The 19,280-nt window shown below is 42.6% G+C and overlaps 1 protein-coding gene and 1 long non-coding RNA gene across 4 annotated transcripts in view; both read right to left on the bottom strand.

Moving 5' to 3' along the window:
• Positions 1 to 970: 970 nt before the first annotated feature.
• Positions 971 to 6,483, bottom strand: LOC142255076 (uncharacterized). Its single transcript, XR_012727341.1, has 2 exons — positions 6,198 to 6,483; positions 971 to 3,327 (listed from the first exon to the last, which is right to left on the bottom strand). It is a non-coding gene; the product is annotated as an uncharacterized LOC142255076 (long non-coding RNA).
• Positions 6,484 to 8,336: 1,853 nt separating this feature from the next.
• Positions 8,337 to 19,280, bottom strand: part of BBOX1 (gamma-butyrobetaine hydroxylase 1) — a 217,628-nt gene continuing 206,684 nt past the window's right edge. For all 3 annotated transcript variants that reach the window (XM_075326519.1, XM_075326517.1, XM_075326518.1), the window contains exons 7-8: positions 18,896 to 19,062; positions 8,337 to 8,709 (exon numbers count right to left, since the gene is read on the bottom strand). In XM_075326519.1, the coding sequence (XP_075182634.1) occupies positions 8,549 to 8,709; positions 18,896 to 19,062 (328 nt within the window). In that variant the 3' untranslated portion in view covers positions 8,337 to 8,548. The remainder of the gene's footprint in view (positions 8,710 to 18,895; positions 19,063 to 19,280) is intronic.

Genomic DNA, 19,280 nt, shown 5'->3' with positions numbered 1-19,280 from the left:
TGTGTTAAAGCGGAGAAAACGTACGAAACGTTATGTACTCACTATCTACTGTACATAGTTTTCATGAAGTTGGCTATTCAGTAAAAGACTGTTTTCAAAGAACTGGAACTCTGGACCTCCAGGGAGGCTGCAGCTCTGGAATATGACAGTACTTCATGATAATGGCCTCCTGGTTGCTTCAGGTTTCATTCGTCTCACATCTTTGGCAGTTAATGTACGTCTTTTTTTCTCAACGCGTTTTTTTGCGACCCTGTTGACTATTGGCAGCAACACTTTTAATGGCTCTGTGATCTCACTCCAATATCTTAGCAATATCAAGAGTGCTGCATCCCTCTGTAAGACGTTTAACATTTTTAGACTTTTTAGTCAGTTAAATCCCCTTTTTGATCCATTTTGCCTGAGGAAAACAAGCTAATAATTGTGCACACACTAATATAGGTCGACTATCTCCTTAGTACACATCCTCCCTCACTACATAAATACTCATGACATGATCTGCATCATCCAATAAGCATTCATGTTTATACACATTGGAGTTCGAAAATCTATATAATAATGATGTAGTCAAAATATACACCTAATAATTGTTCACACAATATAGATGTAGCTGATTGAAAACAGCATCTTAGAAGCCACCCATCTGTGTCTTGTGCTAGCACCGACTGTGGATATCACTCCATGGTGTTGGCGGCATACAGCTGGTACCCGGAAAGCTGCTGTCTTTAGGTGAGCTGTTTACTTACATCAGGTGAAATGAGAATTGAACATGCTATCAGTATTCTAAGTAAATATATTTGTAAAGGTGAATTTCTCATGAGATGTCGGTAACAACATACCCAACCCACATTGCCAGTGCCATATGCTGAAAAACAACCCCACACCATGATGTTTCCACCTCCAAACTTCACTGTTGGTATGGTGTGTTTGGGGTGATATGCAGTGCCTTTTGGACTCCAAACATGGTGTAAAATTATTCAAAGAGATTATAACCTTTATTGCTACATGATTTTTGTGCTCAAGGAAAAGAGTCAAGTGACATCAGCATTGGGTGCAGCTTTTACTTGGTGTCATTTTGTACATCTAATGTTGCCTTGCTACTTTCACTGTTTGTTATATGCTTAATTTGTACTTAGTATTGGGAGTCAGGGGGTTAGGGCAATTTATTATTTAGTGGCAGGAGTCTTTTTACATGACTTTTACTTAATGTTGGCAAAGTACCCAGCTTTTTCCCTGATGTACACTGGAGATCAAAATTAGAGAACAATGTATGATCACTTGTTTTTTTCAGAAATAATGTAAGCTCCATTGATCACATTTGAAGGTTTTCTTGTGAGTGGTACACCATGCCACTAGAACAGTGTTTTACAAAAGATCCAAAGTTTATCAAAATAAAACCTTAATGTTGCCCAAAACTTGATGTTTGTAATTAGAGAACAACAATGACTTAATCACAAAGAAAGATTATAAGTAAAGTTTCAGAAGGTAACAACAGTCACCAATCAGTAGGAAGAGTACAGGCCTTTGCTTTGAATGACTTTAGCACATTTGAAGCCACAGAGCATCACTATTCTCTCACACTGCTCTGGTGTGACTTTGGTCAACTCTTCTTCCAGTTTTTTTCCACAGTTCTTTGACTGTTGTGGGTTTCTTGGACATTACTTTGTCACCAAGGATTTTCCACTGGGTTTAGAACAAGACTCTGGGCAGGCCAATTCATTGTTTCAATGTTTTCTGTTTCAAGGAACTGCTTTACCCATTTTGCTGTGTTACAGGGGGCATTGTCCTGCATGAAAATTGCTGGCTGATAGAGTGATGAAAAAAGTAAGGAACCACGTGTTGTTGAAGAAGGTTGTGATACACACTTGCATTGACTCTGCTATGTAGCTGTATGAGAGGTTCAACTCCTGCTGTAGAAAACATTCCCCAAACCATGACACCTCCTCTAGCACCTTTCACTGACTTCTTAACACACTTTGGGTTCAGTCTTTCTCCAGTTTGTCGACGAACATAATGTTTCCCATCAGACGCAAATAAATAAAAACTTGCTTCTATCACATAAATGAACTGTGGACTACTTTTCCTCTGTCCACACAATATGCTCCTTTTGATTCTTTCTCCTAATGAGAGGTTTGGTCACTGCAGAGTTATCTTTCAGTCCAAATACTCTTAAACGTCATGACACCGTATGACAATACATATCCTTACCCTGTTCTGTGCTGAATTGCTGAACAATTCCAGCTGCAGTGTTAAAATGACTACCCATGTACTCATTGAGATTTTCTGCATTATGCTGTCCTCTCTTGCATTTGTCTTTCGAGGGTGGCCGGCTTTCTTGGGGGACTTGAAAGAGCTTGTGATGTTGTAAAGATGCAATATTCTCAAAATCACAGACTTGGAACAGCCAACTTCTCTTGCTATGGCTGATAGGGTCACCCCTTTGGCCTTCATCAGGATAACCTGCTGCCAGAGGGTTTCAGTCAATTTGGAACGGCACACCATTTTTGCAAAGTCAGTGCAAACTGGAAAGTTACGCTGCCAGTTACATAGGGTTTGTCAGATAAGAAAATTAGCCCCAGGAGCCAGATTAACACCAATAACATGCAGGTATCTGAAAGTGTTCTCTAATGTTGATCAGTGTTCTTTTTCATTTATCTCATTTTCATTTTTATTATGAGCTTTGGAATAAATTCAGCTTATGAAATAAGCTTAAAGTACTGCGAGTTTACTCATGTTAGGATATAATCACATAGGACTACACAATGACTTCAACATTTATGAAATTGTGTGTCGTACTCTAATTTTGATCTCCAGTGTATGTGATATACTTTATCTTTTATTATACTGCTCGCATTCTACATGCTGCTGCTTTATCTGCTCTTACTTTCCCTGTATTTTAGTAAGTTTTTTGTTTGTTTTTGTATTGAAATTATATCGCAATAAAGATTCTAATTCATATTGAATAACTTTGTGTGTGCACCTTTCTTTTGTATATTGTTAGGGCCAGGTGGACGGGCAGACCCAGGAGGTGGATCCACTGGGCTGAACTCCTTGATGAAGGCAAGGGGTCCGGTAGCCGGAGCACTACGGGTAGCAGGACAGTCCGTGCACAAGAGTGGAATGGAGAAGTCCCTGGGACCACGGAGTCACTGATGGTAGTCCGGGTGACGGAGCTCAGGTTCGGAGGCCGAGATGTTGTCAGGCAGAGTCCGGAACCGATGGAGCGAGAGGACGGGTCACCACAGGGATCAGAGATGGAACGGACTGACGGGATGGCAGATAGTCAGCGTTCGGGAATCGGCAGGACCGGATGGCGAGGCAGGAGCGGCTCTAGAAGAGAGATAGGTAAGTATGGCACAGAGACACAAGGAGACCTGACTCCTAGCTTAGGAAACACGAAGAACAGGCCCCGCCCACTTGGACACTAAACCCCTTTATACCCTGTACCTGTGTGTTCAATTTCCTGTCAGTGGACGCTGGCCCTTTAAGAAAGGGTCAATGACCGCGCGCGCGCCCTAATGCGCATGCGCGAGGCCCGGGTGCCAGAAGCCAGGGCAGGGAGTGGTGAGCAGGAAGCAGGAGAGCCGGGCTGGGGCTGAGTAGCCGACAGGCGCCGGGAGCGGGGACCGGGCCGCCTGGAGACCGCAGGCAATGGAGGCTGGAGAACGGGGAGAGAAGCAGGGAAGCCGGGGAGCGTGGCAGGTGAGCCGGGGAGCAGAGCAGGGGACCCGGAGAGCGTGACATATATGTATATGCAATAGTAAGGTTGTGGAGTCAGCATTTGCTTCTGCAACAATTGAAATCACTAGAACGGCTTAAGATAAAATGATGATAGTTTATATCACCTAGTTTTACTTTAAAGATTGTTATTCCTGATGAGATCTTTTGAAAGTTGAATTTGCAGGGTTATATAGTACTAGAAGGTGACCCAATTCTAACGCATCGGGTATTCTAGAATTTATTGTGTAGTTAATGTATGATTTTTGTTATATATATATATATGTATATATATATATAAATGTAGTTGTGTTTAGTTGCCAAGTGTTTGTGTAGGGCGCTCTAAATGTTCTGGGTGTTGTCTGGGTGTGGGGGGGTGTGAGAGCGGTGTTGTTTGTGTGTTGCGTTGTGTGTGTTGCATTGTTTGTGGAGCGCTATGTGTCTGCAGCGTTGTGTGTCTGTGTGTGGTGCTGTGTGTGTTGCGTTGTGTGTGTTGCGTTGTTTGTAGAGCGCTGTGTGTCTGCAGCGTTGTGTGTGTGTGGTGCTGTGTGTGTTGCGTTGTGTGTGTTGTGTTGTTTGTGGAGCGCTGTGTGCCTGCAGCGTTGTGTGGGTGTGTGTGTGTGTGTGTGTGGTGCTGTGTGTGTTGCGCAGTTTGTGTGGGTGTGTGTGTGTTTTGGGGGAAGTATGTTTTGTGCAGTGTGTGTGAGTGTGTTGGAGGAGTAGTCCTGGAGGGAGAGGAGTATAATAGGAGGAGTAGTCCTGGGGGGAGAGGAGGATAATAGGAGGAGTAGTCCTGGGGAGAGAGGAGGATAATAGGAGTAGTCCTGGGGGGGAGAGGAGTCTAGTAGCAGGAGTAGTCCTGGGGGAGAGGAGAATAATAGGAGTAGTAGTCCTGGCGGGAGAGGAGAATAATAGGAGGAGTAGTCCTGGGGGGAGAGGAGGATAATAGGAAGAGTAGTCCTGGAGGGAGAGGAGTATAATAGGAGGAGTAGTCCTGGGGGGAGAAGAGAATAATAGGAGGAGTAGTCCTGGGGAGAGAGGAGGATAATAGGAGGAGTAGTCCTGGGGGGAGAGGAGGATAATAGGAAGAGTAGTCCTGGAGGGAGAGGAGTATAATAGGAGGAGTAGTCCTGGGGGGAGAGGAGGATAATAGGAAGAGTAGTCCTGGAGGGAGAGGATTATAATAGAAGGAGTAGTCCTGGGGAGAGAGGAGTATAATAGGAGGAGTAGTCCTGGGGAGAGAGGAGTATAATAGGAGGAGTAGTCCTGGGGGGAAAGGAGTATAATAGGAGGAGTAGTCCTGGAGGGGAGGTGTCTAATAGGTGGAGTAGTCCTGGAGGGGAGGTGTCTAATAGGTGGAGTAGTCCTGGGGGGAGAGGAGTATAATAGGAGGAGTAGTCCTGGAGGTGAGGAGTATAATAGGAGGAGTAGTCCTGGAGAGGAGTATAATAGGTGGAGTAGTCCTGGGGGGAGAGGAGTATAATAGGAGGAGTAGTCCTGTGGGAGAGGAGTATAATAGGAGGAGGAATCCTGGGGGAAGAGGAGGATAATAGGAGGAGTAGTCCTGGGGAGAGAGTAGGATAATAGGAAGAGGAGTAGTCCTGGAGGTGAGGAGTATAATAGGAGGAGTAGTCCTGGGGGAAGAGGAAGATAATAGCAGGAGTAGTCCTGGGGAGAGAGGAGTATAATAGGAGGAGTAGTCCTGGGGGGTGAGGAGTATAATAGGAGGAGTAGTCCTGGGGGGAGAGGAGAATAATAGGAGCAGTAGTCCTGGGGGGTGAGGAGAATAATAGGAGTAGTCCTGGGGAGAGAGGAGGATAATAGGAGGAGTAGTCCTTGGGGGTGAGGAGAATAATAGGAGGAGTAGTCCTGGGGAGAAAGGAGAATAATAGGAGGAGTAGTCCTGGGGGAGAGGAGGATAATAGAATGAGTAGTCCTGGGGAAGAGGAGGATAATAGGAGGAGTAGTCCTGGGGAGAGAGGAGTATAATAGGTGGAGTAGTCCTGGAGGGGAGGTGTCTAGGTGGAGAGTGTGGCCGAGCGGGCAGAGTGCGTGGGGGGCGTGGCCGAGCGGGCAGAGTGTGTGGGGGGTGTGGCCAAGCGGGCAACTATGCAAAGCGGTTTCCATAGTTACCGGATGTGTATCATGGTTACCAGCGTAGCCGGCTACGGGACATGTGTGCCATGAGACGGGGTAAGCTAGTAAGCATGGTACACATCATGTAAGTATTAAAAGCGACAGTGCTGGTTCACTTTTTGTTTGTTGGTCTCCTGCTGTGCAGCACGCATCGGCGTGTTTGACAGCGGGAGACCAATGATCTGAATGGGCAGGGAGTCAGCATAGGCTGGTAACCATGGTACACAATATTTCCCCATGTGTAGCATGGTTACCAGCGTACGCCGGCAACCCAGCCGACACATGCCCTTGTGTTGCTGGGGTTGCCGGCGTACACTGGTGTGGGCTCCCAGGGGTGCAGCACTCACCTGGGAGTGGGGGCTCCATGTCGGTTCGGGGAATGCGTGCGGGGGTCGGGGCCAGGCTGAGCGTCCAATGTGTGAGGGGGCGGGGCCTGATCGAGCGGCCAATCTGTGAGGGGGCAGGGCACCGCCGAGTAGTGCGGCCAATGCGACAGTTGTCACTGTAACGACATAATTTTGGAGTAAGACATACAGACAGACAGACAGAATAAGGCAATTATATATGTAGATAATAGTATTTTTCCCCAAAATTCAATCGCAATCTATAATTTGCAACGAATTATGCTGAAAAACCACTAATTGTTTTGACACAGTGAGTCTTGACCGTTCATCGAGTATCAAATTGCAGATTGTTCAAATTTGCAGGAACCTGCAAATTTAACTTAGTCAATCCTCAGTGAATCGATCTGTTCATCTTTAATTTTTATTCCTCATTTTCATCCACTCTTTAGGCTCTGACAAAACAATGACTTATCCCTATTCTAAATCCATCCTGCATTTTGGCAAAATTTGCCATGCAGCCACGCCTTGACGAGTCTTTGCCTGGAGTTCCTGGGCCTTAAATGTAATGTGGCCTGGAGTCATCTTGTGGCTGGAGCAGGCAATATCCTCTCATTACCTGTAGTTATATACTTCTTCTCAGAGATCTGTTGACATGTTTACATTAGTTTGCATCCAATAAAGAATTTGCTCACTTGTAGATCCATCTATATTTTATTTTTTTACAAACTGAGGGAGATTTAGCAAAACTGAATGAGGTAGAAAATGGAGGTGTTATCCATAGAAGCCAATTAGGTTCTAGCTCTCAGTTTACATTGACCTGATTGGTCTTTTTTGGGCAAATGTAATTTTTTTTTACACTGTAAGTGATAAATTTGCTCTTTGAGTCAAAGAAATGTAGTCAGAATACCATATTTTGTCTGACCCTAGGATTCATTCTGATGTAAATTTTTCACATACAAGTTTTATCTGTGCTTTTTCTGGGATAGCATTTCCACCCATTATAGTCTATGGGGCTGTTCACATGTTTGTGTTTTGATGACTCAATATTGATCCAACTCAAAGATTAAACTCCTACATGCAAGTCTATGGGATTTATTACAGAGTGTCATGATGGAAAGTTCCAATATGGGACTGCTACTCAATACAAAGAATACAAAGACATTGACTACTGACAAGTACAACCAGGACACATTTGAGATTGACAGTGATGAACTGGAATTTGTAAAGGACTTCAACCTACTCTGATCAATGATCACTCAAGATGCAGTGACGACACCAGAAGTCAGTAGAAGAATAGCTATGGGTAAATCAACAATTAAGTCCCTGGGCAAAGTCTTCAAATTTAGGAACATTTCACTGGTGACAAAGACATGACTTGTACATAGTCTGGTCTTTTCTGTGCTAACATATGGATTCAAAACCTGCACGATAAATAAGATAGAAAAGGAATTGGTGCCTTTGAAATGTGGTGCTGGAGGAGGAGGTTATCATTACCTTGGATGGCAAAGAGAACAAACAAATCCATTTTTTAACTAATCAAGCCAGTCATGTCACTAGAAGCAAGGATCACCAAGCTACGATTTGCCTACATTGGATACATCATACGAAGAGAGCAATCACTGGAGAAGGACATCATGGTTGGAAGAATAGAAAGAACAAGGCGAAGAGGAAGGCCAGCCAACCGATGGCGTGATAGTATCAAGATAATGGTGGAGAAGACCCTGGTGGACCTATCTATGCTTGCACATGATCGATCCTCTTGGAGATCATTCATCCATTAAGTCACTATGGCTCAAAATTGAGCTGAAGGCTGGTAAATAAAAATAATAATGGATGTAAGAAAAGTTAGAGAGCATTTAGATGCTATCTTCTGCTGTCTGTTTTTCCTGTTTCTTTCAAAAGAGAAAACTACTTGGATGCAACAAAAAAAAAAAGATGAAACCTTGGCTGAGATTCATCATTATTTTGGTCATTGTGTCAGATTTATCAGTTCTTTTTTCATACTAGAATAATCACTGACGACTGAATGAGGCTTTAATAATATCAGACATATATGGAGTAGTTACCAAATTTAGTGGAGTAGTGAACAGCTTACCAAACATCATAATACCTATATAAACATTATATCTTGAAGATAAACTCAATTGTTAAAATAATTTATTACCACTCGTCAGAAATAACATATGACTATATAACCTGCTTTAGAAAGTGTTCATAGAGAAATCTGAATCATGGCTTGTATTGGCGAATAAAGAATCCTTCCATTTTTTTCAACATTCGGATGTTCTCGATATATAATCGTATAGATAAAAGCTATATAACAAATATGTTGTTGTGTATGATAAGGACAAAAATCAACTCGAATTCTGCAACTTGCTCTTCAGTGCTCTCAGTCTGGACATCACCACATCCCAATCCAGATAGGAGCCCTCAAGATGGCGGGAAATTTCTGCTCTTGATTCGTAGCTTTTCCGTCCATGCAAGATCCGCCAGTTATCAAATGTCACAATTTGACCTGAAAACAGACACATTTCATTAAAGAAACAAAGTACATAGGTGATTGTAAAAATTTCTATCATGCATTCTCCCTTTTTTATGGGTCCTTCAAACAAATTATAGGGAACTTTTTCAAAGAATCATGGAAAGTAGATGTGAGAAAACAAGCCCCAAGTCCTCTTGGCTCAAATGGTAACGTTAACCAGTGCCAGAATGGGGTCTTATTTTAACTCTTTCAAAGGGTCCGCACATCCCTGTATTTGCCTTAGCCTAAATGACAGGTAAAAAAATTTTCGTTGATGATAAAATAATGGTTGATGTTGTATTGATGTTACAATACTGATGATGACATCACTGGATGAATTATGTCAGTCAGCGCCATTGGTGTTATTCCTTCAGTGCCAAAAGCAAATGTTCTACTTAGGCTGCTTTCACACTACGTTTATTTAACATGCGTCCTGAACGTTTTTTTAACGCAGAAACGGATCCAGTGCAAATGCGTTTTCATTTCAATGCATTTGCAATGGACTCGCGTTAACATGCGTTCACCTGCGTTTGTGTGTGTTATAGTGAGGATCCAGCGACTTGCAGTTTTTTAACATCTTTCAAAAACGCTACTTGTAGCGTTTTTGAGCTGCGTCCAACTTCTGCAAATTGCTGGATCCTGACTATACTGCACGCAAACGCATGTGAACGCTGGCATGCTGATAGGCAGGATCCTGCTTGCTCTACTGAGCATGCCCAGAAGCCAGCCTCCGTGATCAGTCTATCTCTCTCCTACCTCTCTGTCTCTCTCCCCCTCCCTCTCTCTCCTCTCTCTCTCTCCCACCTGAGAGCTGCGGACACTCGTAACCAAGGTAAACATCGGGTAACCACTTATCTTAGTTACCCGATGTTTACGTTGGTAACGTGTGCAGGGAGCCGGCTCCTAGCAGCTGCAGACGCTCGTGACCAAAGTAAATATCGGGTATCCAAGCAAGTATACCCGATGTTTACCTTGGTTACGAGCCTCGCAGCTGTCAGATGCCGGCTCCCAGTCTGGCACGTTTAGTTCCCTTCACTCCCGATCACATGACTCCAATGCCCGCCCCTAAACATCCAGTGACAGGATCCTGCAAAGTAACACATGCGTTTGCATGCATTTTTTGCTGTAAAAGCAGGATCCGCTTTTGCAGCAAAAAACCGTTCAGGACGCATGTTAAAAAGACGTAGTGTGAAAGCAGCCTTACTGGCACACTGAATCAGATATTTATACCAGTTCTAATTTAAGTGGGGCAGCTGTTGGATTATTAGAGTTTTTACTGTATTGTATGATCTGATGCTGTGAAGTTAGGGACCAGTAAGTCCTCTTGTGCTCAAGATGGGGTTTTCTAAAAATTCCTCCCCATTATTGTTGACTATAATTTAGGATAATAGCTTTTTAATGTAAAGTTAGTCCTTCAATCATCTCTTCATCGCTAACAATTTTTAGAATCATATTTAGAATACAGTATATATGCCACCCTTATTCCTTTGTAGAGTACCATCCATGCTGAGATATGCTAATTGGCTATATTGGGCATATGTCACACTCACTGATGCACTAGTAAGTAATCTTCTCTGGCTACCTCTTTTTCATTGAAGACATCGGTGTTTAATGTTTGATCTCATGTGAATGTGTGGAATTTTGATATATACAAGTAAAGTAGGAACGGGTTTAATGCCGCGCTAAAAACCACAGATGCTGTAGATTAAAAAGATTTCCTTTTATTTTACATTTCTACGCCTTTCAGAGACATCTCCGTCTCCTTCCTCAGGAAAAAGAAATCATGTTACAACACATGGCTGACAGGACCTATATATAGGAAAACAAGTAGCCAAGTATGCATTTGGAACGTGAACAGCCCATATGACTCAGAGCGAATGTGTGGAAGGTATAGGTAGTACATTGGAATAAACTGTCTGCTATGTAGGACAGATTAAATCTTAGTAAATGCTAAATAATGTTATTACAAACGTAGAAGTGGATATACGGATAAATCTGTTCCAAGATGTCCAGTGGGTATGATGGTGTTGAATAAAAGAGAATTTTTATTAATCTACAGTCATATGAAAAGTTTGGGCACCCCTATTAATGTTAACCTTTTTTCTTTATAATAATTTGGGTTTTTGCAACAGCTATTTCAGTTTCATATCTCTAATAACTGATGGACTGAGTAATATTTCTGGATTGAAATGAGGTTTATTGTACTAACAGAAAATGTGCAATCCGCATTTAAACAAAATTTGACCGGTGCAAAAGTATGGGCACCTCATCATACAAGTGATATTAATATTTTGTAGATCCTCCTTTTGCAAAAATAACAGCCTCTAGTCGCTTCCTGTCGCTTTTAATGAGTTCCTGGATCCTGGATAAAGGTATATTTGACCATTCCTGTTTACAAAACAATTCCAGTTCAGTTAAGTTTGATGGTCGCCGAGCATGGACAACCGCTTCAAATCATCCCACAGATGTTCAATGATATTCAGGTCTGGGGACTGGGATGGCCATTCCAGAACATTGTAATTGTTCCTCTGCATGAATGCCTGAGTAGATTTGGAGCGGTGTTTTGGATCATTGTCTTGCTGAAATATCCATCTCTTGCGTAACTTCAACATCGTCACTGATTCTTGCACATTATTGTCAAGAATCTGCTGATACTAAGTTGAATCCATGCGACCCTCAACTTTAACAAGATTCCCGGTGCCGGCATTGGCCACACAGCCCCAAAGCATGATGGAACCTCCACCAAATTTTACTGTGGGTAGCAAGTGCTTTTCTTGGAATGCCGTGTTTTTTTTGCCTCCATGCATAACGCCTTTTTGTTTGACCAAACAACTCAGTCTTTGTTTCATCAGTCCACAGGACCTTCTTCCAAAATGTAACTGGCTTGTCCAAATGTGCTTTTGTATACCTCAGAACTAACCGAGTTAAATAGATGGGTAGAGTGCTCAAAAAGGGACTAACATGTAATCTCAACCCTATTTTAAAATGTACAATTTTTATTAATATTCATTAAAATGTACCCACAAACAGACACACAAACATATAAATGAGAATGGATCACGTTATCCTTGTAAATAACCAAGGAGTTTTATATACACACTCCCTTTAGGAAAGGGAAGGGAAACTAATATAGCCCTATAAGTGTAGTGTATCCTTACCTAACAACGGAGGGTATGACACCATAAGTTACCGGGGCGCCCCCGTTCCACGTCGGCTCTCCCTCTACCTGACCCTGATATAGGGATGGGATGGAAAGCCCTATAGTGGTGCTTGCACAGTACAATATATATGAGTTCCCAAATGGTAATACTCCCCCCTGTATTGTTTTCCTTAGATCAAGAAGGTATCAATTTACTGATCTATAACCAGGAATTCCTATTCATGATACTAGCACTGTACAAGATGTATAGACTTCTATTCCTAATAAATTATTTTTATGCAAGGTAGTGATCCATAAGAGTTATTTACAACCACATATGTTACAGGGTGGTATACCCCAAAAGTATATTACAGTCACCTAGAGTCATATCACAAGGGGCTCAGATAATCTCCCCATTATACCCCAGGAGCTGAAAGAAAAATGGTGATGATGCTGCAGGCCTTTGGAGGTGGTCTGTGGATTGTCCTTGACTGTTCTCACCATTCTTCTTCTCTGCCTTTCTGATATTTTTCTTGGCCTGCCACTTCTGGGCTTAACAAGAACTGTACCTGTGTTCTTCCATTTCCTTACTATGTTCCTCACAGTGGAAACTGACAGTTTAAATCTCTGAGACAACTTTTTGTATCCTTCCCCTGAACAACTATGTTGAATAATCTTTGTTTTCAGATCATTTGAGAGTTGTTTTGAGGAGGCCATGATGCCACTCTTCATAGGAGATTCAAATAGGAGAACTACTTGCAAGTGGCCACCTTAAATACCTTTTCTCATGATTGGATACACCTGCTTATGAAGTTCAAAGCTCAATGAGGTTACAAAACTAATTTAGTGCTTTAGTAAGTCAGTAAAAAGTAGTTAGGAGTGTTCAAATCAAGAAATTGATAAGGGTGCCCATACTTTTGCACCGGTCAAATTTTGTTTAAATTTGGATTGCACATTTTCTGTTAGTACAATAAACCTCATTTCAATCCAGAAATATTACTCAGTCCATCAGTTATTAGATATATGAAACTGAAATAGCTGTTGCAAAAACCCAATTTGTTATAAAGAAAAAAGGTTAACATTAACAGGGGTGCCCAAACATTTTCATATGACTGTATGAGTTTAAGAGCTGAACAAACTCCTTCATCAGGATAAAACTTCAAATGAAGCAATAAAGCATAAGTATAACTATAGAAATGTGGCATCTTCATAACTGCATTGACCTACAGAATAAAGTTATCACTTCATTTGTGCAGCTCGGCAAAAACTGTAAAATTTAGTTTGCAAAAAAGTAGCAATATGGCTGTTTAGTTTATATTCTTTCCTATAAAAGGTTAAGAAAAATGTGTTAATAATTTATATGTATCTCAAAATGATGGCAATGACAAATACAACTCATTCCCCACAATAAGAAAGTGAAAAAAAAGATTTGTCAAAAAGGCTGAAACTGGCTGTGATGCCAAGATATTAATTTTCCGATGTAGTTGGCAGTCTATTCCTACGTGCTACCCTATACTCTACAGACAGTTCTAACATTAGACAACATCCATCTCTACTCTGCAGATAACATGTCACACTCCAGGCCTTTTTATGAAATTAATTTATGTGTATGTTTCTTTACCATATTACCTATTAAGGTTTAAGAAAAGGATGTCCGTCAAGTTCAGTTGAGGGATGGTAAAAGGATATAAGAGATATGTACAACTAAAATATGTGATCTAGTCTGCCCTATAAGTCCATCCAGATCCTAATTGTTGATCCACTGTACCAAACTTTCACATAACAACTTTATACATTTACATATGAATTTGTTTGTTTTTTTTTCTAAAAAAACATTCCCAGAAGAGGAGTTGATGTGATGAACCGGCCACCTGCAGTACAGACCTATTACCATTTGGCGCATTATGAAAACAAAATCTGGGAAAAGACCCTGGACTGAGGAGCAACTAGAATCCTATATCAGATAAATTGGGACAATGTTCCTCTCTCAAAACTCTGGCAATTGGCCCCCTCACTTTCCAGATGTTTACATACTGTTGTTTAAACAAATGGAGATGCTACATAATGGCAGACATGGCAAGGACCAAACGTTTTTAAAATTTGTTGCTGCCATCATTTGTAAATTAGTTGGTTTTTTTTATAAAATAGAAAAAAGTCAATTTTTAAACTTCTGATATCTGTACTATGTTCAGTTCTGAATAAAATTTGGCTATACAAGATTTCCCAATCACTGTAATCTTGTTTTCTTTACATTTTACACAGAGTCACAACTTTATTGGAATTGGGGTTGTATTTGGTTTTACTTTTAAAGGTAATCTGTCAGTAGGATCACCCATTTTAAGCCATGCACATGTAGGTCATAGAGCATGTAGGTGAGCTGGAGGCTGAGAGGAACCAGCAGTTGAGTCAGTCATAATCACACACAGCTGCGCAGTGAGATCAGGAGAGCAGAGAGCGGCCATCACACATCACACTGAGAGGAACCTGCTGTCAGTTATAATCACACACAGCTGTGCAGTGAGATCAGGAGAGCAGAGAGCGGCCATCACACATCACACTGAGAGGAACCTGCTGTCAGTTATAATCACACACAGCTCTGCAGTGAGATCAGGAGAGGAGAGAGCGGCCATCACACATCACACTGAGAGGAACCTGCTGATGTGTTAGTTATAATCACACACAGCTCTGCAGTGAGGTCAGGAGAGGAGAGAGCGGCCATCACACATGACACTGAGAGGAACCTGCTGATGTGTCAGTTATAATCACACACAGCTCTGCAGTGAGATCAGGAGAGCAGAGAGCGGCCATCACACATCACACTGAGAGGAACCTGCTGTCAGTTATAATCACACACAGCTCTGCAGTGAGATCAGGAGAGGAGAGAGCGGCCATCACACATCACACTGAGAGGAACCTGCTGATGTGTCAGTTATAATCACACACAGCTCTGCAGTGAGATCAGGAGAGGAGAGAGCGGCCATCACACATGACACTGAGAGGAACCTGCTGTCAGTTATAATCACACACAGCTCTGCAGTGAGATCAGGAGAGGAGAGAGTGGCCATCACACATCACACTGAGAGGAACCTGCTGATGTGTCAGTTATAATCACACACAGCTCTGCAGTGAGATCAGGAGAGGAGAGAGCGGCCATCACACATCACACTGAGAGAAGCCTGCAGATGTGTCAGTTATAATCACACACAGCTGTGCAGTGAGATCAGGAGAGCAGAGAGCGGCCATCACACATCACACTGAGAGGAACCTGCTGTCAGTTATAATCACACACAGCTCTGCAGTGAGATCAGGAGAGGAGAGAGCGGCCATCACACATCACACTGAGAGGAACCTGCTGATGTCAGTTATAATCGCACACAGCTCTGCAGTGAGATCTGGAGAGGAGAGAGCAACCATCACACATCACACTGAAAGGAATCTGCAGATGTGTCAGTTATAATCACACACAGCTCTGCAGTGAGATCAGGAGAGGAGAGAGCAACCATCACACATCACACTGAAAGGAATCTGCAGATGTGTCAGTTATAATCACACACAGCTCTGCAGTGAGATCAGGTGGGGAGAGAGCGGCCATCACACATCACAGTGAAAGAAATCTGCAGATGTGTCAGTTACAATCACACACAGCTCTGCAGTGAGATCAGGAGAGGAGAGAGCAACCATCCATCACATATCACACTGAAAGGAATCTGCAGATGTATCAGTTATAATCACACACAGCTCTGCAGTGAGATCAGGAGAGGAGAGAGCGGCCATCACACATCACACTGAAAGGAATCTGCAGATGTGTCAGTTATAATCACACACAGCTCTGCAGTGAGATCAGGAGAGGAGAGAGTGGCCATCACACATCACACTGAGAGGAACCTGCTGATGTGTCAGTTATAATCACACACAGCTCTGCAGTGAGATCAGGAGAGCAGAGAGTGGCCATCACACATGACACTGGTAATACCTTCTTCTATTTAATATAATCACTGGAGGAAGAACCTCATACAGATCAGGATCTGGCCCATAGCCTGGAACAGCTCATTTACATATCAGATAAACACAGATTTCTCTGCAATAACGCTGGGTTCACCCTTAGCGACAGCAACAATGACGTTGCTGTTACGTCACCATTTTCTGTAACGTAACAGCGACCATGTATGTTGCTGTTATGATCGCTGCTTAGCTGTCAAACACAGCGACGCAGCAGCGATCATAACGTCTCTACATGTGCAGAGAGCAGGGAGCCGCGCACACTGCTTAGCGCTGGCTCCCTGCTCTCCTAGCTACAGTACACATCGGGTTAATTACCCGATGTGTACTGCAGCTACATGTGCAGAGAGCAGGGAGCCGCACACACTGCTTAGCACTGGCTCCCTGCTCTCCTAGCTACAGTACACATCGGGTTAATTATCTGATGCGTACTGCAGCTACATGTGCAGAGAGCAGGGAGCCGCGCACACTGCTTAGCGCTGGCTCCCTGCACTCTTAGCTACAGTACACATCGGGTTAATTACCCGATGTGTACTGCAGCTACATGTGCAGAGAGCAGGGAGCCTGCACTGGCAGTGTGAGAGCAGCGGAGGCTGGTACCGAAGGTAAATATCGGGTAACCACCTTGGTTACCTGATGTTTACCTTGGTTACAGCTTACCGCAGCTGCCAGACGCCGGCTCCTGCTCTGTGCTCGCTTCATTTCGTCGCTCTCTCGCTGTCACACACAGTGATCTGTGCATCACAGTGGGAGAGCAACAATAAAAAAACGAACCAGCACTGTGTGTAACGAGCAGCGATCTCACAGCAGGGGCCAGATCGCTGCTCAGTGTCACACACAGCGAGATCGCTAATGAGGTCACTGCTGCGTCACAAAAACCATGACTCAGCAGCGATCTCAGCAGCAATCTCGCTGTGTGTGAAGCACCCCTTAGACAAGAGATCGCAGATATCATAGTAAAAAAAAAGGGCAGCTTACTATTACCTGTGTAGGAGGTAGGTGAGCCATATCCACTCCTACGTAAAAGTGGTATTGTATTACAAAATGTATATAAGAATGTATTGTATATAAAGTACGATGTAGCAGAGCTGAACAGGCGCGACATTTGGTATGGGAGTTTGGAAGAGAAAGTGGCCCTGTATGTGGACGACCTTCTGTTGTTTTTGGGAGATTCAAGGCAGTCCTTGGAAAATGTAATGTGGGTCATTTCCAGCTTTGGAAGAATATTCAGGACTCACTATAAAGTGGGACAAGTCAGTTCTGATGCCACTGGATGTCGTGTCCTCTAATATGGTGGTGACTGGTGCCCAGATGCAGGTGGTGTCTGAAGTTCAAATATCTGGAATAATGATTTCAACTAAGTTGATGGACTATGAGCATCTTAATCTTGCCCCTCTCCTACTTAGGTTCAAGCAGAAGGCTCTGGCCTGGTGCAAATTATACCTCACGGTGGTGGGGAGAGTCAATTTAAGCAAAATGATACTAATGCCTCAGTTGTTATATGTACTCCACAATGCCTTAATATGGCTGCCGCAAAACTGGATTCACAAAACAAATTCTATCTTTCGAGACTTAATTTGGGGGAAGAAGCACCTACAGATAAAGCTGGAATCTCTACAGAGGCCGAAATATGAAGGGAGGTTGGCATTACCTAATCCTTAGCTTTACTTCTTAGCAGCTTAGGGCCAGTACATAGTGGGGGACTATGGGCCTTGAGATCTTGGCGGGGAGGATTATACAGTTTGTGGTTGGGTGAGGTCCCTTGTTGGCCAGTCTTGTGGTGGGAAAGCTTCGCTTGAACTCTACCCAATACCCTACCGCACGGCTTATTGATAGATTGTAGGGACAAATTAAGCAGCTGAGGCAGGTTACGGGTTTTACGAAATACGCTCCTATATGGGACAATCTCAATGTTCCTGAATTTCTATCCCTTAAAGAATTTGTGCAATAGAGGAGAATTGGAATCTGGTACCTCTCCCAAGTGGTGGAGAGAAACATGTTCAAAACGTTCGAGGGGTTGCTAAAAGATTACCCATTGGGGCACGGTATGTTTTACAAGTTTCTTCAACTGCGCGCCATGCATTTGAATCACAAAATAGAACAGTGCTGATTGTTATACAGCCAGACAGTGTAATCAATATAATAGGAACACAGACGAGTACTGCAGGCTGTATATCAATGGTGCATTGGAAGCTCCTGTCCATGTTTCTTGGGAGGCACCCAATTGGGCCTTATACGAAGTGGATGGAGGATCTGGGAGAGATTGGAGAGGACAAATGGGATTCCTTCCTGCAATACATTACTAAAGTATCTCTCTGTGAGATGAATAGGCTGTCACCTACATATGTTATATATAGAGTTTACAAAACCCCTGTGTGGATGTATAAAGCGGTAATGAGGGCAGACTCCAAATGTCCTAAGTGTACAGTAGAAGAAGCTATGGCCAGGAAACTTATTGCCTCGCACTGGTTGTCAGAAAAGGCACCGGCCCGGCCTGTAAGGAATCTGTTCAAAAAGTTAACTTAATTATTCTTATGGAAAAGAGAATCTATCTTTATCGAGGTAGAATGTTACAATATGAAAAGATATGGAACAGGTGGTTAGACTTTCCAGGACTGGCATCATTTGAGCTACTGAAAGATAGGCTGTTGGGGTTATAAGATGTATATGAGAGCTAATGGATGCTGGTATATGAGAAGAATGTTTTATTCTGAAGGAAAAAAGAGACGTGAGGGGTAAGCAGGTTCGACTGTCGACCGGGGAGGGTGGGGGGTTTAGGGCTGGGATGTTTGTGTGAGGTAACTCCTGGAACAGTGTAATGAAAGTGTTTAAAATGCAATAAAAATTTGATCTGATTAAAAAAAAAAAAAAATCATCACATAAAATGTGGGCACTGCACACCTCTTTGTTGGGTACTTCCCCTTTGTACATAAATCTGTTGGAATGTTTTACATGAGGTGCCGTCCTTTCTCTATTGCTTTTAATTTTTTTCAACAGACTTAAGGACATTTCACTGAATAAAATATGAACAATTTTACTAACCTGGTTTCATTTTGTAAAAAAAAGTATTTTCTGCCTCATTCATCAAATCCACAAACTCCTTCAAAGCAGAGTAAAATGGCTGAACTTTCTCAACTGGTATATTAAGAACTGAGTCCCTGGTTGCATTGTTGAAATTAATTCGTAAAAGGTCACCATTAGGATCCAACCTGTAATAGAGCAGAAACGTTATTGTCTAGAATACATTTAAGGGGATTTTCTAATTCAGGAACCTCATTTTCATATACCCGATTTAATGAATTTTGAATTGATATACAGTTCCAATGTTTAGGATCTTTATCTCTTTTTGATTGACCTTTATTAAGCAAATAGCCCAACAATTTATATGTGTGTTCTATAATGCTTAATTTTCCCTGTGATGGCATAT

This window comes from Anomaloglossus baeobatrachus, chromosome 10, assembly GCF_048569485.1.
Source record: "Anomaloglossus baeobatrachus isolate aAnoBae1 chromosome 10, aAnoBae1.hap1, whole genome shotgun sequence".
In the NCBI taxonomy this organism is placed as follows: domain Eukaryota; kingdom Metazoa; phylum Chordata; class Amphibia; order Anura; family Aromobatidae; genus Anomaloglossus; species Anomaloglossus baeobatrachus.
This window is presented reverse-complemented; position numbering and strand designations above follow the sequence as displayed.